General features: G+C 35.0%; 4 protein-coding genes across 10 annotated transcripts; 3 read left to right on the plus strand and 1 right to left on the minus strand.

The window, feature by feature from the left end:
* Positions 1-307: 307 nt before the first annotated feature.
* Positions 308-3,580, minus strand: smndc1 (survival motor neuron domain containing 1). Of its 2 annotated transcripts, none has more exons than XM_067367505.1 (6): positions 3,441-3,580; positions 2,811-2,930; positions 2,462-2,604; positions 2,180-2,338; positions 1,082-1,235; positions 308-971 (listed from the first exon to the last, which is right to left on the minus strand). In XM_067367505.1, the coding sequence occupies exons 2-6, from the start codon at positions 2,928-2,930 to the stop codon at positions 834-836; spliced, it is 714 nt and encodes a 237-aa protein (XP_067223606.1). In that variant the 5' UTR covers positions 3,441-3,580; the 3' UTR covers positions 308-833. The 2 variants fall into 2 exon arrangements, with proteins under 2 accessions (XP_067223606.1, XP_067223605.1); XM_067367504.1 differs by having other exon boundaries at positions 3,264-3,580.
* A 736-nt stretch (positions 3,581-4,316) lies between these two features.
* On the plus strand, positions 4,317-6,664 carry bnip4 (BCL2 interacting protein 4). Its single transcript, XM_067367368.1, has 5 exons — positions 4,317-4,501; positions 5,033-5,180; positions 5,278-5,344; positions 5,732-5,961; positions 6,049-6,664. Exons 1-5 carry the CDS (start codon positions 4,459-4,461, stop codon positions 6,092-6,094), a joined length of 534 nt encoding a protein of 177 aa, XP_067223469.1. The 5' UTR covers positions 4,317-4,458; the 3' UTR covers positions 6,095-6,664.
* A 1,285-nt stretch (positions 6,665-7,949) lies between these two features.
* On the plus strand, positions 7,950-17,956 carry ebf3b (EBF transcription factor 3b). Its single transcript, XM_067367367.1, has 16 exons — positions 7,950-8,592; positions 9,497-9,653; positions 9,759-9,822; positions 9,934-9,989; positions 10,266-10,339; positions 10,530-10,598; positions 10,938-11,019; positions 11,522-11,639; positions 11,889-12,022; positions 12,223-12,349; positions 12,530-12,618; positions 12,832-12,897; positions 13,213-13,366; positions 13,443-13,703; positions 15,953-16,032; positions 16,273-17,956. Exons 1-16 carry the CDS (start codon positions 8,504-8,506, stop codon positions 16,285-16,287), a joined length of 1,635 nt encoding a protein of 544 aa, XP_067223468.1. The 5' UTR covers positions 7,950-8,503; the 3' UTR covers positions 16,288-17,956.
* Positions 17,957-20,219: 2,263 nt separating this feature from the next.
* Positions 20,220-22,558, plus strand: mgmt (O-6-methylguanine-DNA methyltransferase). Of its 6 annotated transcripts, none has more exons than XM_067368011.1 (5): positions 20,220-20,303; positions 20,592-20,728; positions 21,203-21,339; positions 21,686-21,825; positions 21,923-22,558. In XM_067368011.1, exons 2-5 carry the CDS (start codon positions 20,598-20,600, stop codon positions 22,067-22,069), a joined length of 555 nt encoding a protein of 184 aa, XP_067224112.1. In that variant the 5' UTR covers positions 20,220-20,303; positions 20,592-20,597; the 3' UTR covers positions 22,070-22,558. The 6 variants fall into 6 exon arrangements, with proteins under 6 accessions (XP_067224112.1, XP_067224111.1, XP_067224110.1 ...); XM_067368010.1 differs by having other exon boundaries at positions 20,227-20,307; XM_067368009.1 differs by having other exon boundaries at positions 20,269-20,473.
* Positions 22,559-25,371: the final 2,813 nt, after the last annotated feature.

A 25,371-nucleotide genomic window follows, 5' to 3' on the forward strand; every position in this document is an offset into this window, starting at 1 on the left:
TATTCTATAATCCCTAAATGTTGACATTTAAGCTATGATCATTATACTACACTTTTTAATCAAAATCGTATGCTGTAATTATGTTAATAATAATGTATTCTTGTGCTCACCAAGGTATTTTTTCCACGGTCAAATACTGCTTTTGTAATTTGCAGTGTCTCATGGTCACGTGTAAATGTAATGTAACCGCTGTGAAATTAAAGTGTTCTACAATTTACTATGAAGAAAAAAATATTTATATCTAAACTGTCAGTTGGAAAACAACTTGAATTAAGTCAAATTAAAATAAATCAAATTCTTACAGAAATGTCAAGAAATCAATGTTTATTCCTCTCAAATATGTAAATATACAAAACTGAAAAGCAAATGTAACAACAAGTGGACTGCAGCAAAATGCTTATTAGACACAAAAGGTGAAGACAGCAAAACAAAACAACTGCTTAAACTGTTCAACACCAGTCAACTGTGTATGAGGGTGGCCAGTGCTTTCCATATACATTTGTTCAAACACAATCTAAAAACTATAGAGCACAGTTTCCATCCTCAACAGCTCGTACAGAGACTCGTTCTGAGAGCATGAGGAGAACCTGTAAAACTAACCAGGAGCTGTCATCACTGAAGACTGATGAACATCCAGAGACTCGTTCAATACAGAACAGCTCTAACATCCACAGACTAAATACCCACTATTACTCCAAATAAAACAAGGGGGAAATGTGTTACTGTATTAATTTCTTGTCCAATCGGATTTGGTTATGATTTCTAAGTGGGTTTTAGTTTGTTTCATTTTTTTATGGTGGGTGATGAAGGACACAGACAGAACACAAGGCAGATCACTGGGGCATTAGGTGCCTGACATTATACTTTGAAGTGTCATTGTACTGGGTCATGGGTTTATCTGCGATACCACACGTGCCGACGCCAACCTTTCCATTCACACTCTCTGGAGATGCAAATATACTCCTCTTCACCTGTAAAGGAAGATCAAACAACATGAACATTGTGATGGGGTTTAAAAAAGAAAAAACAGGGTTTAAGAGAACATTGCAAAATTAATCAGGCTTTTTTCTCTCATACACACCTGTCCTTTCTTATTTTTGGAATAGGCTTTGTTGTTAAACTGCTGCCATTTGGATTTCTGAACTTCTCTCTCTTGCTCCAGCTCCTTCATGCGCTGCACCTTCTTTTGGGCCTTTTTCTTCTTATATTCCCTCTGTTCTGCCAGCAGCTCTTTCCTAAGAGAAAACACAATAGGAAAAATTTTTCTTAACAAATCTTAATTATTCAGACATATGCACATACAATCTTTTAAAAGTGTATAATGTCTGTGCCATGTGTGTGTAAAATTATATTATATTTTATATTTGATATATATATATATAATATATATATATATATATAGCAACTGTTCATTTAGAGCTTTTAAATCATATTATACCATATAAAGATATGTTGCTCTGTTTAGACACTATGGACCTGTTTACACCTGGTCACTTCATGTGTTTCCTCTGATCGGATAGCTATCCGATTGTGAACAGACCAGGTGTAAATCCCCTTCAAAACGCATTCGAGATTTAAATTGGTTTACTCAAACCAGATGCTTTCCAGACGAAACTGGACAAGTGTAATAAATGCATCTGATTGTTGAAACCACGCATGTAAATTTTACTTGTCCCAGAATATAAAAAAAAAAAAAGTGAGAGCTTGTTATAGGAGATAATCTATATTATATATATATTATATATACGTTATAATGTTATAGCCAGAAATGACCGCTGCTGCAACACGCATCGACAATGCACAAACTGCCACAAATGAAACAGAAAGTAAGTCGCAGACGCACACTCGCCTTCATTAAAAGTAGTGAGACTAAATGATCTTACCAGTGCTGATGCTGCTCTCTCTCCTATTGTGGTCTTTGATCTTGAAAAATAGCTGATGTTAAATAAAATGCAGCTCATATCTGTTGCTTTTGTTGATGTGAACTCGTTAAATTTGCATATAGAGCGGGAATTGAAGATCGGATTTATATTCATTTTGCGGAGACACATTTATGAGGTCAAGTGTAAATGGAACCTTTTTAACAAATCAGATAGCTATCGGATCAGTAAAAACACATGAAGTGATCAGGTGTAAACAGGCCCTATATTAAAACAGATTTTAATTCATGTCTACATACTTGGATTTGGGCTTTCCATCCTTCTCTTCCCTGCTCCTGCCCTCCTCCACTTCTTTGAGCACATGAAGCGGCAACACCTCTGCGTTGCCATAGCCAGCGAAGGTGATGGCTGCCGTGCCGTTCTCACTGTCAATCTCTTCAATTTCCGCCTCATACAACCTGACAATCACACAGCACTGTAAGCAGGTGAGTACGGATATATACTGGAATCCCTCTTCCAAATGTAGCCGACCACAATCCCAAAATACCTCCCAGCACTGTGTGTGTTGGTGTGATACTCACTGTCCGTCCTGGCTCCAGATGGCCATGCAATGGTCTCCGACCCTCCAGCTGTGAGTGGGAGCGACTGTCTCTGAGCTTTTGGTGCTGGCCGCACCCTCCACAGGCTGTGATGTCAACAGGTCTTTTGTCAACTCAATCACTTCCTATAGTGACACATAACAGCAATGATTTGATGAATATACTTACATAGAAAGGCACTTTTTTCATCTTGTCAGAGGCTATAGCAAAAACATCAACCTAAATGAGAAACACTGGACCCCTGCAAAATATGGCAGACTGAAAGACTCTGGTCTCAACAATGAACACACTGACTAAAAAACAAAAAGCAGTGGATAATTGTGCCCCAAACCTGGAGATCCTTCTGCAGTTTAAGCAGATCTTCATTATCTGGATCTGTAGAGAGTGCCGCTTCCACCTGCTGCAGCTGAGCTTTATAATTGCTCAACTGCTTTACCAACTCTTCAGACATCTGAAAAAATTAAACATTTTTTTTTAAAGTAAAGAGTGATAACAGACCTCAAAACACAGACCTTTACTTTCATATATAAAAAGCCCAGCACAAAATTCATAATCGAGTTTCTCTAGAACAGGATTCTCATATATTTGTTTCCTGAATCTGACCTAAATTACGTTTTAGAACTACTCTCTTAGACTTACAACAATAACTTTTCAAATAGAATAAATTTTACAACATGTTGGCATGTTTATTAGTGAAATATTTGTAGTCATTCTCCTAATTACATATCCCATCTGAGGAACCAACTATATTTATTAATTTGATAATTTAATTATAAATGCTTACTTTATTTAATACAGCATTTGCGTTCATTCACTGCCTCACGAAGCCTTGTTCAATTCAGTTAAGCCATACAAAAGCGATGTGGAGAATCATAAATAGAGCGCAAGGCCGCACGCTCGGCAGAAGATATATTTACTATAAACACAGTATAATAGTATCATCCTTTACCATGCGTCTTACCTTTAAATATTCCTAATATAATAATTATATGAAAAACAGATGAATTAAGGTGTTGAAGTGTCCCATGTACGATTGTATTTTCGAGAGAAAAGAGGCCGTTCCTTCTACGTTTGTATATCTTGCTATCGTTTTCGACCTTTTCCCGGATATGACGTCAGTCTCGCGTGATTAAAGTGTTGTCGCGATGTTGTCGGAAAGGTAAAATAAAATAAAATAAGATAAAATAAAATAAAATAAAATAAAATTTAAAACTGCTTAAAAAATTTGTTTTTAAAACCTATAATAAAATTCTGATGATAATGAAAATTCTGAGTTTGAAACGTAAGTCAATGAGATCTTTAAAACAGCAAGCAGACTACTTACATAAAATGCACGTAAATATCAGCTGTCACTCTATATCTCCTAATAATATTTCTTACATTTAAATGCCTAAGTTTTATGAAAGCTCTGTAGTTTTCATTGTAGGGGCAAAACATAGGCACCGATTTATGTTTCTGCCGGTGGGTGCCCACACTCCATACCAACTTAACTTGCATGTAACAACTAACAACAGACTAAAAACTTAATTTACTCACCAATATGTAATAAGTTACATTATATATTTTCACTGATTACAGCTTTTCATTCTTTTACTGTTTTTATTTTATTTTATTTGTCTTGTTGTGTGCATCAAAAACTTTATTAAACAGCATAGTTTACAAAGAGAACAAAATAAGTATATTTTCTTGTATTTTAAATGAATGTATTTAATAACACTCAAGTCAACACATTCTGAGTGTAACATGTTCGCGCCAGAGCTCTATCGATCGACCTACGTAGGTTGAGATGATTGGTCTAAAGTCTGACCAATAAGAGCGCGGTGTCTGTCTGTAAACAAAAGGTTTCGTCATTGTTTTATAAGAGCGCTGTATTGTCCCGTATGTTTCTCAGGGCGAGTAAGCTTTATATTTTGGTCCACAAACAAACAAATTCAGGACACATTACATTTATAGCGTGAACAAAATTACAAAGAATAGCAATGTCAACTCAAAAACTTATAACTCAGGAAGAAAGTCTGCACGGTAAGTTGTACAATTTGGCTCACTCGATTAAATAGCGTATCTTCTACGTCGACAGCTAATGAAAACAATAAGTATTGATAGTAACAGTAAATTATTTATTAACATTCCTAGATTGTATTGGTATACAAGTACATCGTGTTTTTCCTTTATAAATCTGTACAATGCAGAACTTTGTGTTCCAATCTGGCCATACTGCCAAGTCAGCAACTACTTGTTTGCTAAAACAAACAGTTGTTCTTTTTTTGTTAGTACAAATATTTGATTACGGACACGAGGCATTTGCAGTGACTGAACTGTAAATGCCTCGTTTTTAACTGATTATGTTGGGATTTATTGACTAACATCCAAATATGTACATTAGTTACATATTTGGAGTTTGGAACCTTTTTTTTTTTTTAGATAACGTGTAGTAAAGCATGTGTGATTATTGTAATGTATCTGAAAGACCAAAACAAACATTCATCCATTCTAAAAAGTAGAAACTGCTTCAGTAATCATTTCTAAATACTACGATGTACTTTTCTCCACCAGACTCATGGGTGGAGCTCCAATACGATTCATGTAGCGAACATAGTGAGGACACACCAGCCCTGTCTGATATCACAGACCTAGAGAAAATGCTTCTGGAAGCACAGCGGGAATCCAGCAGTAGTTCGCAGACAAGCTCTCACTGCAGCAGGTGTGTACAAACCTCTTCAAGAGATCTGTGTGTACAGTCAAGACAAGGAATTGTATGATCATTCTAATCACAGTGGCTGTTATTTATTTCCTCCTAGTCCTCGACATGTCCAAACACCTCCACTCATCAGTGCAGCCTCCTTCAACACACACACCATTGCACAGGTAAAGAAGAAAAAAAGACCCAATTGCATAAGTTTGCATTTATTAAGACCTTTTCACAAAACTTGTAGTCAGGAACAGTGGGTTTAAGTGGTACAAATATTGCGCTAATTACTAATGATGAGTTTGTTCTTGGAGCAACCTCTATTTTTCAGTTAAATTCCAAATATGATTGCTACATGCAGGTTTTTTAGAGGTCTCACAACCAGACCACACTGCAATATAAGCATATGGAGATCTAATTTAGCTGACATATGTATGCTGATGCTTGGAGTACCACTATAAACATACTATGTTTTGACTGCATTGCAGACTTGCTTACATGACTTGATTACAGTGAAATCGCCAAAGATCAAAATTTGTTGTGACGCTTTGCTCTTTCACTTCCAGGAGGAAGTGGTACCAGAGAGCAAACAGGAAGCTGAGACTATCGCAAGGATCTGTGACTGGTCCAGCCGGCCAGAGAATGTACCACCAGCAGCATTGATTTTTAAACGGCCAAAGCGGAACAGATTGTGCAGCAGAAACTCAGACAAAAATGACAAGGAAATGAACACAAACTTGCTGAAGTTATTGCTACCCTCCCTAGTTTTGACACACATCCTCATGCTTGGGTTGGGGTAAGACACTTATGCATTTATAAAGTCTGACATTTTGTTTGCCACTCTTCAGTTCACTGTTTGACTATTTTTAATCTCTCTCTGCAGGATCTGTATTGGACGGCGCCTCTCCACTCAGTGCTCCGTTATCTGAGTCATAGCAGATGAATGCTTGTGTATGTTGTATCAGTGTCACTCTGGGATAGTCTCTAGAAAGAACACGGCAGTCTTTTGCTGGAACACTTTTGTTTTCATCCGTCAGAAATGCAGGACTATGTAAGGGGGCACTGTGAAAATATGATGAGAGATAGAAACTCTCAGCATTATTTTTTCTTTGGTTCTCCTGTGGGGAGTTTGGCACAGAATTGATAAAGATGAATCCATTTGTGTATGGATATCAAGTTAGATTAACCAGGAAATATGCCTTATAGATTTCAGCTTTTGCTTCGAATTAAAAATGTTTGTTACCATAAATGCATCAGCATGAATATTGTTTTACTGACCAGGTCACATTTTTGTCTTTCAGCTGATCTGCTTTTTTTTTTTATAGCATTTCAAATCATTATTCTTAAAAATGCAAATCTGTGTTTGAGAGAAAATTCAGAGCCATATAAATGCATATTCTGACATATATTCTCATGTGACATGCTATTGAAAATTCATAAACTGTCCTGTCAATTATACTAATCTTCAAATTCATTTAAAAAAATACTTTCATATATTTTGCACCGATCCAAATACAATACTTCATTTATTACTTCTCAGTATTCAGTGAGCTTTTATATTTTACTAATTGGTGGAATAAGCAAACATTTTCAGGTACAGCAAGAAAAATATATACTTTTTTACAGAAAAAAGTTTCACTTGCTGCCAATTTTCCTCCAGAATCATCTCGTATTTGTACTGGCGTTCCCGGGACAGCAGGTGGCGGTAGTTTTCCTTAGACTTCCAGTTTGCTTAATTCTAGTTTGAAGTTGACCGTTTATTCTTTGAAAGAAAGAACCAACTTTCTCTAAAATGTACCAAACTAACATAATTAATTCAAACAATCAATAAATCAGTGACAATTGTATAATTACTGTCAAGTTGCAACATCTGTTTCGTTATAGGTTAACCGTATTTTGTTCCTTCAGAAAGAACTGACTAGGCTACTCCAAATAACTGTACATATTCAGTATAACAATGCAATCTCAAACATAGAATTAAACGTAACTAAAGAAGAAATTCTGCTTAATGATAAACGAACATAACTAATTGTCAAATTACATAGTTGACCCTGGACCACAAAACCAGTCATAAGAGTCATTTTCAACTTTGAGATTTATACATCATCTTAAAGCTGAATAAATAAACGTTCCATTGATGTATGGTTTGATAGGATAGGACAATATTTGTCCGAGATACAATTATTTGAATGTCTCGAATCTGAGGGTGCAATAAAATAAATAAATAAATATCGAGAAAATCGCCTTTAAAGTTGTCAAATTAAGTCCTTAGCAATACATATCCACTCACAAAAATAACTTTGATATATTTACAGTAGGAAATAAAAAAAAAGGAATGGAACATGATCTTTACTTAATATCCTAAGGATTTTTGGCATAAAAGAAAAATAATTTAATTTTGACCCATACAATGTATTGTAGAGCTACAGTAGCTATGAAACCCTTGATTAAATTGTTATTATATTAAATATTTTGGAATATTATGTTGAACCTATTTCTATTTCAACTCATCTCTTGCTTTTCTCTTTTTATGCTTTCCTTTTCACAGTCCTATTTATTTTATTTAACCAAAGATTACCTTGTGCACACATGATCTCATTAGTGAATTAGTTTTGGATGGAGAAAAAAAAAAAGAGTAATAATAAAATTGAGGACTTGCCTTTCAAATGTTTTCCATGAAACATGCCTTTATGCACTTATTTCGCACATACAAAATTACGACTTCCGCATTACATTTTGAGAATAGGCTATGTGAGTTATGGATTATTTCATTACATTTAGTAGCCTATTTAATACAAACAAAAAGTCACAAGTCATACATTATAGGCTAATAGGCCTATATAGACACAGAAAATGAAACTGTAAAATGAACTTTAATGATTATAATTATAATGTAAAGCGATTAATAAACCGTCGAAACATTTTGTCAAAGAGTTAAGACATTTTATTAGGCCAAAACAAGAAATGATCCGTGGTCATTAGCAGAGTAAAGAATTTGATCTCAGACATGTTTAAAATGTTTAGTAAGACATTTTATTTAAAAAAATAAATAAATAAATAAATAAACTTTTTAAATGGCAAGCAGGTCATCAGCAGCAGGTGAAGAATGAAAGAACTCCGCGGATGCAGCGCGCGGTTTCCAACTTTCAAAGTGCTTCGCTGCGAGACTGTTTAAGTCCTTGTGCGTCACAGCCACGCCCATACAACACATTATTACACCTAACCAACCCATATTCTCATGCGGTTTGTCTACAAACTGCAGTCCTGAGGGAGAAGGAACTTTGCTGTCAGCTGCTCTCTTGCATCCCTGTGGACTGAGAGGCAGCGCGCGGGAGTCAATGAAGCAGGAGGTCAGGTCTGCTCAGGGCTCAGCTCGCCTCGGGCTGCAGTTAGCTGGACGGGCAGAGGGTAACCTTTCTGCTCAGAGGTAAGCAGGTGCATCCCAGAAGAATATGATCTGTCAATTTCTTATTCCAGTCAACTTTTATGTGTTTTTATGTGTAAGATGGATAAAGCAAGTATAAATAATTTGTTTTATGTACGCATCCTTATGGGAAAGATTTGAATAAGCTACTTATTTAATTAATTCTATTAAAAATACCCTTTATATTAGGTGTCTTTAACTGCTATGGACTTAACTAAAGCAAAATTGTTAGGTATAATGTACTTATTGTGTTCATGTTGCTGCTATTGAGATGCTATTTTTTAAAAGTATAACAAGTTAATTGTATCAAATGATTAATATACATTTTTAGTACATTAAATACACTTATAAAATTATCTAAAATATGTCTATATAAAATTGGTCTAAATATTATATATAAACCTTATGTATTTTATTTTTTTAAATATTACTAAAATTATATATTACAATTTTTTATATATTACTATATTACTTATATAAAATTCATTATGTGGTCCCACCTTATTAAGTGTTTTTAACTACTTTGTACTAACATTTAAATTAATCATTTGATTCAATGCACTTATTGTGTACATACATGTTTTTATCTGCAAGTCATTTACAGCTGTAAATAATTTCTTTAATGACATCTATAATTACAATGTTCACCTTCCCTTACCCCTTAACCCACCCTTAAACCTACCTATACCTCTAAACCTGTCCCTAACCTTACCCGTATCCCACCTCAATAGCAGCACAATAAGCACAATGTACATAACATTTTTTTATGTAGGTACAGTATTTAAAGACACCTAATATAAAGTGACATAATGTGCTATACAGAATTTGCTTTAATGGCAGATACACTCAAGCTTTGTGTAAAGTTCTCTATTTTTTTTAAAGTAGTTGCTCTGTTTAATTCTGGCAGAGGTGTTGGTCTTGCCCGAGCGCACTTTGAGAAACAGCCGCCCGCCAATCTGCGCAAGTCAAACTTCTTTCACTTTGTGTTGGCTTTATATGACAGTCAAGGTCAGTCTGTGGAGACTGAGCACACTGCATTTGTAGACTTTGTTGAAAAAGAGAAGGTGAGGAGAAATGTGGAATAAATTAAACACTGGATTTTGATTAGTTAGAAGTTATGATGCTATGTAAGAAAAAGCATATATTTGTTTTTTATCGGTTTGATTTAGGAGCCAGTAAGTGAAAAAACAAACAATGGAATCCATTACAAACTCCAGTTACTGTACAACAATGGTGAGCAATGCCTGTATTAGAACTAGTCTTCTTTAATAAATACACTTACTTTGAACTGTCATTTGTTTGATGTTTAGTACTGATGGTGTTATTAATTTTCATGTCATTTAGGTGTCAGAACAGAGCAAGATCTGTACATCCGTTTGATAGACTCTGTGACCAAACAGGTAAACAATTTCTGCACTTTATTTGTATGAATATTGTATGTCTTAGCATTGAAAGTTTGCTTCAGTCAAGACTAAATGTTTAAAAAACTTTTTCCCCACAGATTGTTTTTATAATTTGAAGACATTCTGAAGTGATTAGCTATGTTATATTTAGGATGCTTTGTCCACAGATCATGATACACTGAAATACACGTTAATATTGACATGATATGTTTATATATTTTCTTCTGCATAACATTAACCTGCCATTTGCCTACATTACTTCTACTTTCTCAGGCAATTGTGTTCGAAGGTCAAGATAAAAACCCTGAAATGTGTCGTGTTCTTCTCACTCATGAGACAATGTGCAGGTAACTTTTGTCAAAATGCACTTTAACACATTAATAGACAAAATCCCATGCATGCAAAAAACACACATACACATATTCTAATGTGTGTTTATTTGCTTTAATTGCAATATGCAGGTTACATTTTTTACAGTTGATGCAGTGATTAATCCTTATGGAAAGATTTGAATAACTTTATGTGTGAATTTTACAGCCGATGTTGTGGTAAGAAAAGTTGTGGAAACAGGAATGAAACACCATCAGACCCCGTCATTATTGACAGGTAGAACAATCAGTTACATTCTATAAAATTTGAATTGAGTAAAGAACTTCATGTTCTGTAATGTGTAAGTACAAATGAGGGAGAGAAGAAGTTTATTGTTTAATAAACAATTCATTCCAGAAATTTGGTTTCATCAGCATTGAGGATAAAAGCAGGCAGACAGTTTGTATTGTTTCATCTCTCCAATTCTCTGTTTCTAAAATTTCATTTTCTTAAATCATTCTCTCATTGACTTTTTCTCTGCATTCCCTGATCCACACATACCTTCACATGTTTGCAGAGGAATGGTGCTAGTCCTGCCCTCCAAATTATGCTCCTTTCTTTTTATTGCATAATTAGGTTCTTCCTAAAATTTTTCCTCAAATGTAATCAAAATTGCCTGAAGAACGCTGGGAACCCACGAGACACACGCCGTTTCCAGGTACAAAAGTTTAATAGTCATGTCACTGATGTCAATTGTGTGTCTGATAATTGGTAACATTTTTACCATTGCGATTTTAATCTAAAATGTGATCCAGGTTGATTAAATAAGGTTTACAATAAGGTCTTATTTGTTAATGCATTAACTAGCATGAACTAACAATGAGCAACATATTTTTAAGCTTTAATCTTGTTAACAATAAAATGTTCATGTTAGTTCTGTGCATTAACTAATGTTAACATATTTATTATCATAAAAAATGTATTATAATGTTGAGATTATTGTTCATTGTAAATTCACATTAACTAACAAATGAAACCTTATTGTAAACCTTATTTAATCAACCTGGATCACATTTTAGATTAAAATTGCAGCTAACACTATTACTTTACATTAATTGAATTAATTAAAAAATGTATGAAATGTTTCTACTCATCCCAAAATATTCTTTTGTATGCTAAATTTCCTGCACTACACTAGTAAAATTTTCTGTGCATTGCAGGTGCTGGTCTCTACCACAGCCTCCGTTAAGGGCCATGTTCTAGCCATTTCTGATAACATATTTGTCCATAACAATTCTAAGCATGGCAGAAGAGCAAGACGATTTGAGTTTATTGAAGGTACAGTAATAACAAACATATTTGCAGCTTTTTAGGAGTTTGTATAATTAAGCCAAATTACACCCCCAAAAAATGTTAATAAATAACAGTGTTGGTGCTGGATCATTGACACAGAGAGAGTGACATTAAAAATAATGTTTTTATACATTAAAAAAAAAAAAATATTTATTGCAATTATTTACACTCTGTATCTGTAAAGTGCAATGCTATTATTCAGTGTTTTGAGCTAATATTTGTGTGTGAATGTAGCTGAGATTCCCTGCATTAAGGCCATCAGTCCGAGTGAAGGTTGGACATCAGGTGGAGCCTCAGTGATTATTATTGGAGATCAGTTCTTTGATGGTCTACAGGTGGTTTTCGGAACAATGCTGGTCTGGAGTGAGGTGTGTAACAGACTCAAGCTCTGTTGACAATCAATAAATACTTTTTTGTTTCAGTTTTCCTCATTCCATTTGTTCATTTTTACTCAAAACGCTAATTGCAAATTTTGCAGGGTGTGAAATACATTTTTCCTTAATGAATTTGGTGAAGATCAGAATTTCTAATTCCCATGAGGGTGATGACTTCTTCTGTTTTGTTATAGTTGATCACACCACATGCGATTCGTGTGCAGACTCCACCTCATCACATTCCTGGTGTTGTGGAAGTAACACTGTCCTACAAATCCAAACAGTTCTGTAGGGGACCTCCAGGACGTTTTATTTACACTGGTGAGAATTATTGAGTTTGCGGAAATTCAAAAAACTTTGCAATTTTACTGTAACCACAGTTATGGAATATATTCCATTTTTTTTACATAATGCCTTTTTGGATGCTCAGACTTTCTCATTTGTTTTTTTTGCTGGCGGATGCATTAGAGTTTAAATAAGAATTTATTTTCTCTGTTTAAGCTTTAAATGAACCAACCATTGACTATGGGTTCCAGCGGCTGCAGAAGGTCATTCCTCATCATCCTGGTGATGTGGAAAGACTTCCAAAAGTGAGCCAGAAACACTAAGTGGACTTCACACTTTCTCAATTTACATTTTATTTCTTCCCACATTCATAAAAAAGCATGTCACCAACTCTCCAAACAGGGAATTGATTCTCTGCTCATCGTTTTATTTGACACTTGGAAATACACAAATAGCAGTATTTATTTTATTATTTTATTTTATATTATATTTTATTTCATTTCATTTTTGATTGACAGGAGGTCTTACTGAAGAGAGCAGCTGATCTCATAGAGACGTTTTATGGAATGCCTCACAACAACCAGGTGAACATAACATTTAGATTTTTTTATACTCTGGTTTGCTACCCAGATAAACAATATCGATTAGTAATAAGAAAAATATTGTCCAAGAATGCGTCTGGTAATCAATAAATACTATGGGTAAATCAAAATAAAAAAAAATAATTTTTAATATGTAGCTCTGCAAATAAAGACTTTTTAAATACTAAAATCTATGTGAGTGCCTGGATGTGCACTTTCTCTGACATTAGGAAGGATCCACTTAAAATTGTAAAGAATATCGATTGCTGCTGAAATCCAGAGTGGCAAGTGTTATAATTTCTCTGCGCCTCACAATAGGAGGTGATTCTAAAGAGTGCATCGGACATAGCAGAGGCACTCCACGGGAGCCCACGAAACCCATCCCACACAAATTCACACGGGATTATCGGTGTAAACTCCTTTGATGGACAGTTAACTGCAAACACAGAGGTCTCACAGAATGTAGAACGAGGTATGCAGTATGTATGCATGTGAGTATGGTACATATGTTTCACAACAGTGTTTTAATAAATTAATGTCTCTTTCAGTGGGATTCAGTCGGAGTTCAAACACTGGCTTTGTTTCAGGCTGCACATCCCAACAGTCTGATTTCAATATCAACACATGCGTGAACAGACACGCACATTTGCACCCACAGTCCAACATGCCAAGGCACACACACTCAAACACACACCCGTCTATGGCCGGGCAAACACAAGCACACGGACGCTCCTCTGTGCCAAACTTCTCCATGGCTGCCACACAGGCATTCTTAGACAGTCCCACAGAGGACACACAACACTACATCGGTAAGAACACATCTTTCTCTTCTTACACTGTGAAACTTCAAGACTTTTTAGCCTTTTTTCCCCCCAAAAACCAGCATTCAAAGTTTATCTTGACAAACTTTGCTTTCCTACTTAAAAATTACAGTGGAATTACGAATTTATTTAAATTTCAATTCATTTTAAAGGGTTAGTTCACCCAAAAATGAAAATTATGTCATTAATGACTCACCCTCATGTTGTTCCAAACCCGTAAAACCTTCGTTCATCTTCAGAACACAGTTTAAGATATTTTAGATTTAGTCCAAGAGCTTTCTGTCCCTCCATTGAAAATGTATGTACGGTATACTGTCCATGTCCAGAAAGTTAATAAAAACATCATCAAAGTAGTTCATGTGACATCAGTGGGTTAGTTAGAAGTTTTTGAAGCATCTAAAATACATTTTGGTCCAAAAATAACAAAAACCACGACTTTATTCAGCATTGTCTTCTCTTCCGGGTCTGTTGTATATATCCGCTTTCACTCCACAGTGATGCTGCTTCTTCTTCTTCTTTCCTGTTTTACAGGACATCCACGACATGCACACCTACGCACCATTTTAAAAAAATATAGCAATACCAAAATACAAACAATGTAGAATAGCTTGAATACAGCTTGCGTCTCCCTCAGACTGTAAACGAAGCTCGGGCGCACTAGATAACACGTCATCAGCATCACTGTCCGAAGCAGAAGGGGGCGGTAATGCACCAACCGCCCTAAAACAGGAAAGAAGAAGCAGCGTCACTGTGGAGTGAAAGCGAATATATACAACAGACCCGGAAGAGAAGACAATGCTGAACAAAGTCGGAGTTTTTGTTATTTTTCGGACCAAATTATTTTAGATGCTTCAAAAACTAACCCACTGATGTCACACGGACTACTTTGATGATGTTTTTATTACCTTTCTGGACATGGGCAGTATACTGTACATACATTTTCAATGGAGGGACAGAAAGCTCTCAGACTAAATCTTAATATCTAATATCTTAAACTGTGTTCCGAAGATGAACGGAGGTCTTACGGGTTTGGAACGACATGAGGGTGAGTCATTAATGACATAATTTTCATTTTTGGGTGAACTAAGCCTTTAACTCTTCTGCCTTGCATTCAAATTCTGAATGTTGCATAATCCAAAATTTAATTATAACTACTACAATTTTACCAGTGAAGGTGATGTGACGTGTGGTCAAGTGTGGTGTCTCATGCTCGGAATTTGTGCTCTGCATTTCACCCATCCACGTTGTACACACACAGTTGTGAACACACACACACCAGCAGTGGGCAGCTGTTTTTGCTGTGGCACCTGAGGAGCGATTGGGGGCTAGGTGGTTTGCTCAAGGGCACCTCACTTGCGGGTAATGAGAGTGGAAGACAGCGCTGCTCATTCACTTCCCCCACTACACGTGCTGCCGATGCTGAGACTCGAACCCCGGCCTTCATTTTTACATTTATTCCAAAATAATAACTAAAGGCAGTAACAATTCATCAGCCTCAGTAAACACTGTCTGTCACAGACACGAAGATGTATCTTTAATTTTACCAAGCTGATTGCTCATTAAAACAAAAACCCCAAAGTCATCATGTTTTCAGGCCATTTGAAGTTTGATTTTGATGTGAAATAAAGCAGTGATATCTAAGTGGCTGAGCTGCTTTTATATACTTTTTAATTAGTCTTCCCATTAACGCCATAATTTTGTTCATTCAGAGTGATTCACGAACGTGGCTATATAAATAAAGGTGACTTGACTTGACCCCCATTCATTCTCAATTACCCCCCAATAAAACCCACCACATGCTTTAGGGGTTCTTTTAAAACTCAATGGGCTCAGAGGAGACATGAGAGATGTGGACTCCCGCTGTAACTTATACCTGTACAAAAAAAAAAAAAGTTGATTTATCAACCTTTTAATGTCACATTTTGTAATATTTGCATTGTTTTATTTTTATTTTTTTAATATGGATTGCCTCGTGCCTCGGAGGACACCCCTCTGAATTATAGTTATACAAAATATAATATTTTACGATATATATATATATAACAACAATTGATTTTACATTTTTTTACAACGATTTTCATTTCTGTCTTTAGTTTATTTTTGAATTTCAAATGACAATTCATGACATTAAACTGAATCCTAGTCAAATTGCATATGTAATGATCATATGCAATTATTTACACTCCTGAAAATATATTTTGGTGGTTTCACACTTTCTATTTAATGTGGTTCCATAGTGAAGCAAAAAAGTGCATTTGCTCCAGTTCTGAAGCTGCAGTCCTCAACAGCACAAGTTTCAAGTCTTCCCATTTGCACGGTGAGAGCACGACACATATGCTCTTCTCGTTCACCTCTACATTGTCCCTTTATTTACTGTATAAAGTGTATCTACACATCATAAATTATATATATATATATATATATATATATATATATATATATATATATATATATATATATATATATATATACATAGCCTTAGGGAGTGCAAAGTGTGAAAGTGAGTACACAAATTAATCTGACAGACTCATGTCTATTCTGTATTTGTCTTTTACAGCCTTGCATGGACTAGTGACACCTGTCGCACTTTCACATGGACAAACTCAGAAGTGAAGGAATCTCTTTGTGGTCAGGGAACAGCCACATCAATTTTGCATTTTGAATGTTTTTTCAGTGCAAGCAATATAAAAACAAGAAACTATATGTTAAATCGTGTTGATTGGTGATAAAGCAGTTTATTTGTTCTGTGTCTAAACAATATGCAACACTCTAGTATTATTGTGTTTGTTTTGTGTGGCCAAGCTGTTCAGTATTTACTTGATATTTATTTTATATAATATTGTGAAATATTATTTCAATTGAAAAGAACTGTTTTCAGAATTTATTCATGTGATGCAAAGCCAGATTTTCAGCATCATTACTCTAGTCTTCAGTGTCACATGATCCTTCAAAAATCATTCTAATGAGATTTGATGCTCAAAACATTTCTTATTATTATGTGTTGAAAATGATTTTGCTGCTTAATATTTTTGTGAAAAAGTTATATGTTTTCTGTCAACCTTTTGTCCATACTTTTTCTGTCCTTGCTGAAAAAGTTAATAAATTAAATTTATTTCAAAAAAACAAAAACAAAAATGACCACAAACCTTTGAACAGTGTATAAGTAAATTATTTCCTATCAATCTGTATAAACCAATATATAAGACATTTTCTTACACCTAGCTTTTTTAACCCAGCTTTAACATTTGTCTTTTAAAAACATACTACTATTTAATGGAAAGAAAATGATCAGAACACTCGACATAGAGTCATACTGGAATAACTGATGACAATGACAATTTTTAATTTCTAATGAAGGTTCATTTAAGCCCAGGTTCCACATGGCCCATATCCAAGGCCGGACTTACCATTGGGCTTGACTGGGCTCAAGCCCATGGGCCCCGCCCAATAGGGGGCCCCGCCCATTTACGTTAGATTTTTTTCAATAATATGTCAGTCTTTTAATTTTTCATTTAAAGTTTGTTGATTGGACTAGCATTGTTACCTGGTCCTGCCCCTGCAATGAAAATTTTAATTTAATAGACCCTTTTCACAATGACGTCAGTTAACTTCCGCCTATCCGCAAAGCAGTGTATCAGTTGTTACCTTCGCGCCGGCGACTTCTCGGGAAAATGCTTTAATAACTTTAAATGCGAACGGTTTATGTCAAGGATTTACACAGTCGGCTTCTTCTGGTAATGATATTTATTATTTACTTTCTGAAACTGCCTTGGTTAGGGTTTCCACGAGCAGAAACTTTTGCAATGTTGTCATTTGAGTTTTATCACAACGATTGTGTGTCCACACAAATCTGTTAGCCTATTTGGAATAAAAGGAATATTGTCTTTAAAAAAATCTTTATTTTTAGAAATTGGTAGGCTATATGATAATGTTCTTGTGAGATTTATTTACAAATAATGGAAATCTGGAAGTGTACGTCCATAATAGTCCGAAGAATTAATAGTGTGAAGATTTGAGATAATTTTACATCATACCAGTTTAAACTGAACTGCTGCAATATATTAAGATTGTATAATCTGTAAGGAGTGTATTGAAAATACAAAACGGAAGTAGCCTATGTGTTCATTTAATGTTATTCCCTGGAGAAATAATTTGATTTTGTTCATTTGCTGCTATAACAATGAGTACTGTTGTAAATCCTCTGTATATTTTTGTATGCGACGATCTTGTTCTGCAATAAAGAGACGAATGACAATGTTTTTTTACTATGGTAAAAATGCCATGTACATGAGTCAGTTTTTACAACATTAACAGTTCTCATGTAGAAATAGTATTATATTAAACACAATTTGTATTATTATGTATGCCATATTTATCGAAATAAAAGTATAAAAATAGACTTTGATATTTAAAAAGAATAAGCTTATGTTGATCTTCATTGTACAAAGGCCTGTAGGCGCTGAAATAAGTAGTGCATTAGGGTTTGAATGAATAGTTTTTTACTGCACGTAAATGTTGGAAACATGCGTTTATTTCACAAATATATATAAACAGCTTCATCTGCAATAAAGACAGCAAAGTGCATGTATGGCTTCAGTACGTATTCAACTCCTCCGACTTTAAGCAGCAAATCGCACCGATCGGTAAGTTTTTTTTTGAGATCTGCGGCTGCTAAATACCTCACCTTGAATTTACATGAAATTGGCCGACTACAGCCATCCTTTAACCACATTTGTGGCATATGTACAAATGTTGAGTGCACTTCATTCGAGTCGCGCTAGTATTCCACTATGCTGACAGAAGGCACTTCCTATATTAAAATTGCTATCTTATATTAGCCTACCACTAAATTTGAACAAAGTTAGGCATGTTCTATGAAGTTCTATTTATGTATTTTTGCTAGAGTACTAAATTACATCTAATGATCTTTAAAATGCCATGGTAATGAGAAAATGCTTATTTAATTTTGTTATATATTATTCTCTAAGATTGTAATTTATGTGATGTAGTAGACATACTGTAGGTCAAAGTCAGCCTAACACTGCCTATATGTATACTGGAGATGTATATAATCTATACAATATGTCAGACTTACCAAGAACAGATTTATACACTCATAGATTTAGCTATTTATATGTAATACAAATGATTTGTAATGATTGCAACCTTACAAGGTATTTGTTTGTTTTTCAGTATGTTTTCCAGGTAAATAAGTGTTTTATTCTCATTCTGACCAAGATATTTGTGCATTGCAATAAACACCATGATCACTTTGAACTTTTTTAATCATTATTTATTTATTAGAAAACCTTTTTTAATAATTGATCATATAAATAAATTATAACGGTCTTTTTTTTAAACATGTAACTCTGTATACTGTACTAGTCACCTTTTGAAAGTAGCTTTGCACTTCAAATAACGATTGGATCGATTATATTGTTACGCCACCAGATGGCGACAAATTACTTAAAAAAACATTTGTCATTGAATCGTTCATTCAGGAGATTCGTTCAAAATGCTGATTCATCTATGAAACAAGTGTATTTGATTGAGGAATTTAATCATTCATTCAAACCAAAGTTTTTTTTTAAATAAATGATTCAGATTAACAATTAACATTTTTATAGACTTAACAAAATAACATAATTTATGATTATTGCTGAAGTTGTTTGTTCAGAATCGTGATCTCTATTTTTATTCTCAGTTTATCCAGAATTGTGTAGCTCTAATACATAGCTTGTGTATGTATCATTTTGTTCTATTTAAAGTAATGTATAGAAGGTAGGGCCCGAAAGTGACTCAAGCCCAGGGGCCCCCACCACCCTAAGTCCTGCCCTGCCCATATCTCTACAAGTCTATTCTTCATGTCTCATTAAATTCTCATAAAGGTTGAGAATTGCTCTTATGTTCTGGGAGGCAGATCTGCTTCACTGAATTCTCAAATAAGCACTCCATCAAACATCAAGTTTTACTATGAGGAGGAGGCATCAAAAATAAAACCAAATGCTGAATTTGGAGTTTGTCTCTCATAAATCTGAGTGAGAGCATCCTCCCTGTGCATGAGAGAGGATGCTGCACACTCATGAACACCAAAGAACACAATTGTGATAACTGTGTCACACTTGTGGACGTTCAAAACCCTTCACAGCGTCAATGTGTTAGGCTACTGTTCGAAATTAAATAATTTCATTTTTACACACTTTTGTCTTGTCCTTTATGAAATTTTGTGCAAAATGAGTGGTATAAAAATGTATGGTAATTGATGGTAATCCCCTTTATTTCAACTAATAAGAATTGATGGATGAAACAAGATTATTGTTTCCTGTTATCAAAACTTCCTAGATTAAAATGTTAATAATGAACTAGATTAAAATGTTAATAATGAACATTAAATATATTATTATATACCTACTGGCGGTCTGCTGAGAGCAAACTGTCCAATCACAGAATTGAGCACAAATATGCTGTGCTCTGATTGGTCAGGTTTCCTGATTTGTTTAGTACGTTTTCTAAGTAGGAAGTGAAATTGAAATAATTTCCCAAAGATATTTAAAAAAAAACCTTGCGTTCATTGTTCGTTGTAATCGTGTAGGTAATAACTGTAATAAAGTAATGTCACCTTTCATTAACTCTTGGTGACATTAACAGTAACTTTTTACTTGCGCAAAAAAATAACTGTTGATGTTTTGTGTGCACGTGGGGGACTGATACATATGACCAAGCTGCTTGTTGTGTTGTCATAGCTGTATGCGTTGTAGGTTGTAGTTTGTCATAGCTGTATGCGTTTTTACGTGTATTTTTTATTTTTATTTATTTTTTTGTTACACATGACTTTAGTATATATGTGTTTTACAACAGATTGCTTGTTGTGTGCAGTTTGCGATGTCTGACAGCGGTCATTGTGTGCTGCGTGATGTGACTCTTTGTTCGCCAGTGGGGGAAATCCTGCTGAGAGGCTGTGAGAGGGGAGCTCACACCATTGATATCAAACTGGGAACAGACAAGGAGGAGAGGTAACTCACAAACATGTAACTGAGTCAGCGCCCAATTACAACATGTTAATATCACGTAAAGTGTAGTGATAGGAGTAGTGTAGCTATCGAATTCGAATCTTCTTCTTGGGTTTATTGGCGGTTGGCACACAACTTACTGGGGCATTCCGCCACCAACTGGTATTGTGTGTCTGTGTGTGTGTGTGTGTGTGTGTGTGTTCATAGGATAGGATATACTCCTGGATATTGGCTCATTTCAAGATGGAGTGACTGTCAGACTCGTCTGATAATGAGTTTGAGTAACTAGATCTGTGCTGTCTTGAGCCACAAACAGATGGTTACATTCATGAGATGGTTACAGATAGTTCAGTCCGATTTGGTGAACTGGTTCAACAAAAGAACCGGTTCAAAAGAACAATTCGTTTGCAAACTGGATATCTAATATAAATCTCATATCCGTTTCATGCTGACTTGATGCATGTGTATGTGTTGTAGTGTACACCCTATTGGCCAGTCAGAAATGAGCCCTGAGTTACAGCGCTGTGTTGACTGGCTTCAGTGCTACTTCATGAAACCCGAGTCCATCAGCACTCTTCTTCTGCCTTCCTTACACCATCCGCTAATGCAGAGCGGTTAGTCACATATACACAGATAATCCCACTTCACCAGACTCATTTAGGCCTGGTTTCACAGACGGGGCTTAGATTAAGCCACAATAAGTTCAGTTGGACATTTTAGTAGCTTTTATAACCATGTCTTAGAAAAAAACATTACTGGTGTGCATCTTGAGAAAATAACAATGCCATTGACATTTTAAGATATGTCAGTGCAAATTGCTTTCAGTTAAAACAATTCAAGCATGCATTTTAGTCTGGGACTAGGCTTAAGCCTTGTCTGTGAAACCAGGGGTTAAAATATTAACCAGGACATTAACTGCCACTGTTTTTTACTGCTTTCCTTCCTCTCACTATTTCTCAGATTCTTTTACAGCACATGTGCTGTGGACTCTGTTGAAGGAAGTGGGGCTTGGGCAAACGGTCTCGTACAAGCAGCTTGCTGAAATGATCGGGAATCCAAATGCTGTGCGAGCCGTGGGCTCAGCCATGAAGAAAAACCCTGTGAGTTTTGTTACAATGATGATTGTTCATTAAAGATTGATTTATCTTGAAGAATTTTTCTTCATCTGATGCATCTTTTTCTCTGTTGTTCTCTCAGATTCCACTGATAGTGCCATGCCACCGGGTGCTGCGCAGCTCAGGGGACAGTGGATCATATATGGGAGGAAAGGGAGATGATATTAAAGTTTGGTTGCTCACTCATGAGAAAAAAGCATTGAAACTTCATTCTTCAAAGAGTGAATAATCCTTCTGATGGACCCCCACATCTTCATGCTTCTTCTCAGTTTGTTCACAAACTTTTTTTTATTAAGTTTAAGTTTGAAAAACATTATGACAGATTTCTGATTTGTTTGGACAGATTATATTACACTTCAGCAAACAAACTCAAAAAATCATTGTATAAACAAGATATTTAATCCAAAGGATTACAGAAAATTATTGTTTTAAAGAAATTGTAATTATTGGATTTTTTGTAATCATTTATTCCTGGCATGCCTATGTGGTATTTTTGCAGCAAGTTATGCGTTTAAAAGAAATGTTTAGGCAAATAAACAGCTCTTTTAAGCAAATCAGATGTTTATTAATGGTGGATCAATTATCTGCACTACCGGTCAAATGTTTTAAATACTAAATTTCTTCTTCTTCTTCTTCTTCTTCTTCTTCTTCTTCTTCTTCTTCTTCTTCTTCTTCTTCTTCTTTTTTTTTTTTTTTTTTTAAGAGTTTTTATGCTCACCAAGACTGCATTTATTTGATCAATTTATCAGGAAAAAAAAAAATCGGTGTGGATTTAAATAGGCAAATAAGAATCTCTGACCGGACCATTATTGCAGTGATTATTATGTTTCTTGCATGTTATATGTTTGACAACAGTTATTTTAACTGTAGTGTATGGAGTGTGCAGATTTTAATTTCTTAACCATGTAGGAAGACATATCATGGACATATTTCAGGATGACAATGTCAAGATTCATCAGGCTCAAATTGTGAAAGAATGGTTGGGAGGGAACATAAAGAATCATTTTCACACATGAATTGTAACCTTAAATTCATTGAAAGTCTTTGGGATGTGCTGGAGTAGACAAAGTGCTCGACTCTTGTATTGTCAATACAAGATCTTGAACAAAAATTGATGCACCTCTTGATGGAAATGTGTTTATTTTTTTCACAATTTGAGCCTGATGAATCTTGACATTGTCATCCTGGAATAAATATGGCCATGATTTGTCTTCCTACATGGTTGTTTAAGAAATTAAAAGCTACACTCCATCGATTAGGGTTAAAATAACTGTTTCCAAACACATAACATGCTAGAAACATAATAATCACTGCAATAATGATCCAGTCATAGACTCTTAAGCATTTGCCTATTTAATACAGCAACTTTTTGTTGTACCTTAAAATGTAATTTATTCCTGTGTTGACACAATCTATTGTCAAACTGTTAAATGTAACAGATATTTATATATTTTTTCTTATCAGTGGCGAGTTTTATTTTGTGCTACTCCATAATTTGTCATAATGCAAATTCAGCACAAATATCAAAGATTTCCCTATACCAACCTCTTGAGTGTTTTTTTTTTTTTTTTTTTTTTAAATAAAACATCTAATCTCAGTCCACAAATATTCAAATGCATACTGCATGAGGGCCAAATAGTCAGAGAATCACTGCTTAGCTACCATACAAATACTTATAATTGTATTTCTAAACAGCTCCTAGATCCTCTGGATGGCAAACAGACAGTCATAATCTCTTTGATGGGAGGATGAAAGAGGGGTGTCCCTAGTGAGATCTCCACAGTCAGTGGTGTGATACTGTCTTGTATTGTGTTTGATCATATGTGACATGCACTGCTTCCACTGCCTCAGGCTGTGCTGATCTCTCACTAAGCCTTCACATACAGAATCATGCCACCTTACAGAATAGCAATTTGTGCCTGACAGAAAAAAAAAAAACAGTTGGATCATGCTCAGTGAACGCAAACCATCCCTGTAATTTCAAATCATCCAGTGCAGTGTGGGAGCTGTTATCATAACTCTCTGGACTCTGTGTGAGAGGTGCGTCTTAATCTATAGGTTTGTTTTCATTTCCTGTGACATTTTCCATGAGAGGAAGTCTGAAACTCTTATTTATTATTATTATTATTTTTTTTTTTCTTTATCATTTCTAATAATTCTCACCACAAAAATCCTTGTATTTGTTCAACTAATGCTATAAAAAATTGTAACAGGACACTAAATTTGTGGAAATTGATCTTGTTTGTTGAAGAAAAAAAGTTTTTGATGGTGTGATAGCATTTAGACCAAAGTGCATGAAACTTATAAAAAGCATTGTGTGAAAGAGAAGCAATGTTGGGTGATGCTCTTTTGAAATGTCATGACAGCAGAGATGGAAAGCTAATCTGCTGAGGTCAGTTAAGACCACATATACTAACAAATGGGTTAAAAATGTCAAATCCATGTAAGGTATAAGATTTAACATTTAGATTTAACACTATTACCACGATACACTTGAACAAGGGAAACCAAGTGTCTGTGTAATTAGTCTACTGTAAGTCATTTGTCAGGGTAAGACGTGATAAAACTGGATTAATGGTTCAGAATGAGAATAAACTATGATTAAAGTCTAAAAATTCCCTTTTGATTGACAGAATGGTAGTGATTTACAATGTGATCCCTGTGCTGCATTAGTCCCATGCTGGTGTTATAATCTTCAAAGCATTTAATGTGTCAGGAGGACATATCATTCGTATGGGTTATGGGTTACTTAAAGAAATGCTTCAGACTTTATTTTTAAATATTTATGTGAGCAGCTTTTTGCTCAACCACAACTGAACTAACCTGATGTTTCAATAAAGTGACTTCCAGTTGTTTGCATATTGTGCAACAGGATTGTAATGCATCATTTGCAGTAACAAATTTTGACAACCCTCACCTTTGACACCTTCTCAGAAACTCTCAGATTTTCAGTTTGTATCTGTTACAGCTGAATGTCTCATGCTGATACAGTAGGAATGTACTACTCTTGATGCATTACTCTTGATGTACTCAGGTGATAATGTCTTGCATTTAACTTTGATTGATATATCAGACTCACACCGTTGTGCAGTTCACACACAATGCCAGATCTTACCTCGCACATTCACCTCTGACACTCACATCTGAATTTCCTTCATTTTATGAACTATATGTGGAGCTAGTCATAGGCTATCAGAGGTGTCAAACTGTCTCAATCAGAATCCAAATTTAGAAGATATGTTGGAGAAGGTACACGTTTAGTTGCAAAAAGCTTAGCTATTTGACCATCTGCTCAGTCCTAATAAAGAGTATTGATACTTTTATTGAGCTTTACAGTGGCAACTGCTTTACTGAAAGTTAACTCGATGCTGAAGTCAGTTAAACAAATGGACTGTTGTGTCCATTTCTCGCATTAAAATTTGATTCAGTTTTCATAGTTTTTAACCTATTATTCAAACCATCAATGTGATATAGGCCTAGGCTAAAAGCAGTTTTAATCATTATTGATCAGGCATCCTCTAGCTGCTAACA

The sequence above is a fragment of the Chanodichthys erythropterus genome, chromosome 18 (genome assembly GCF_024489055.1).
Source record: "Chanodichthys erythropterus isolate Z2021 chromosome 18, ASM2448905v1, whole genome shotgun sequence".
Taxonomy (NCBI): Eukaryota; Metazoa; Chordata; class Actinopteri; order Cypriniformes; family Xenocyprididae; genus Chanodichthys; species Chanodichthys erythropterus.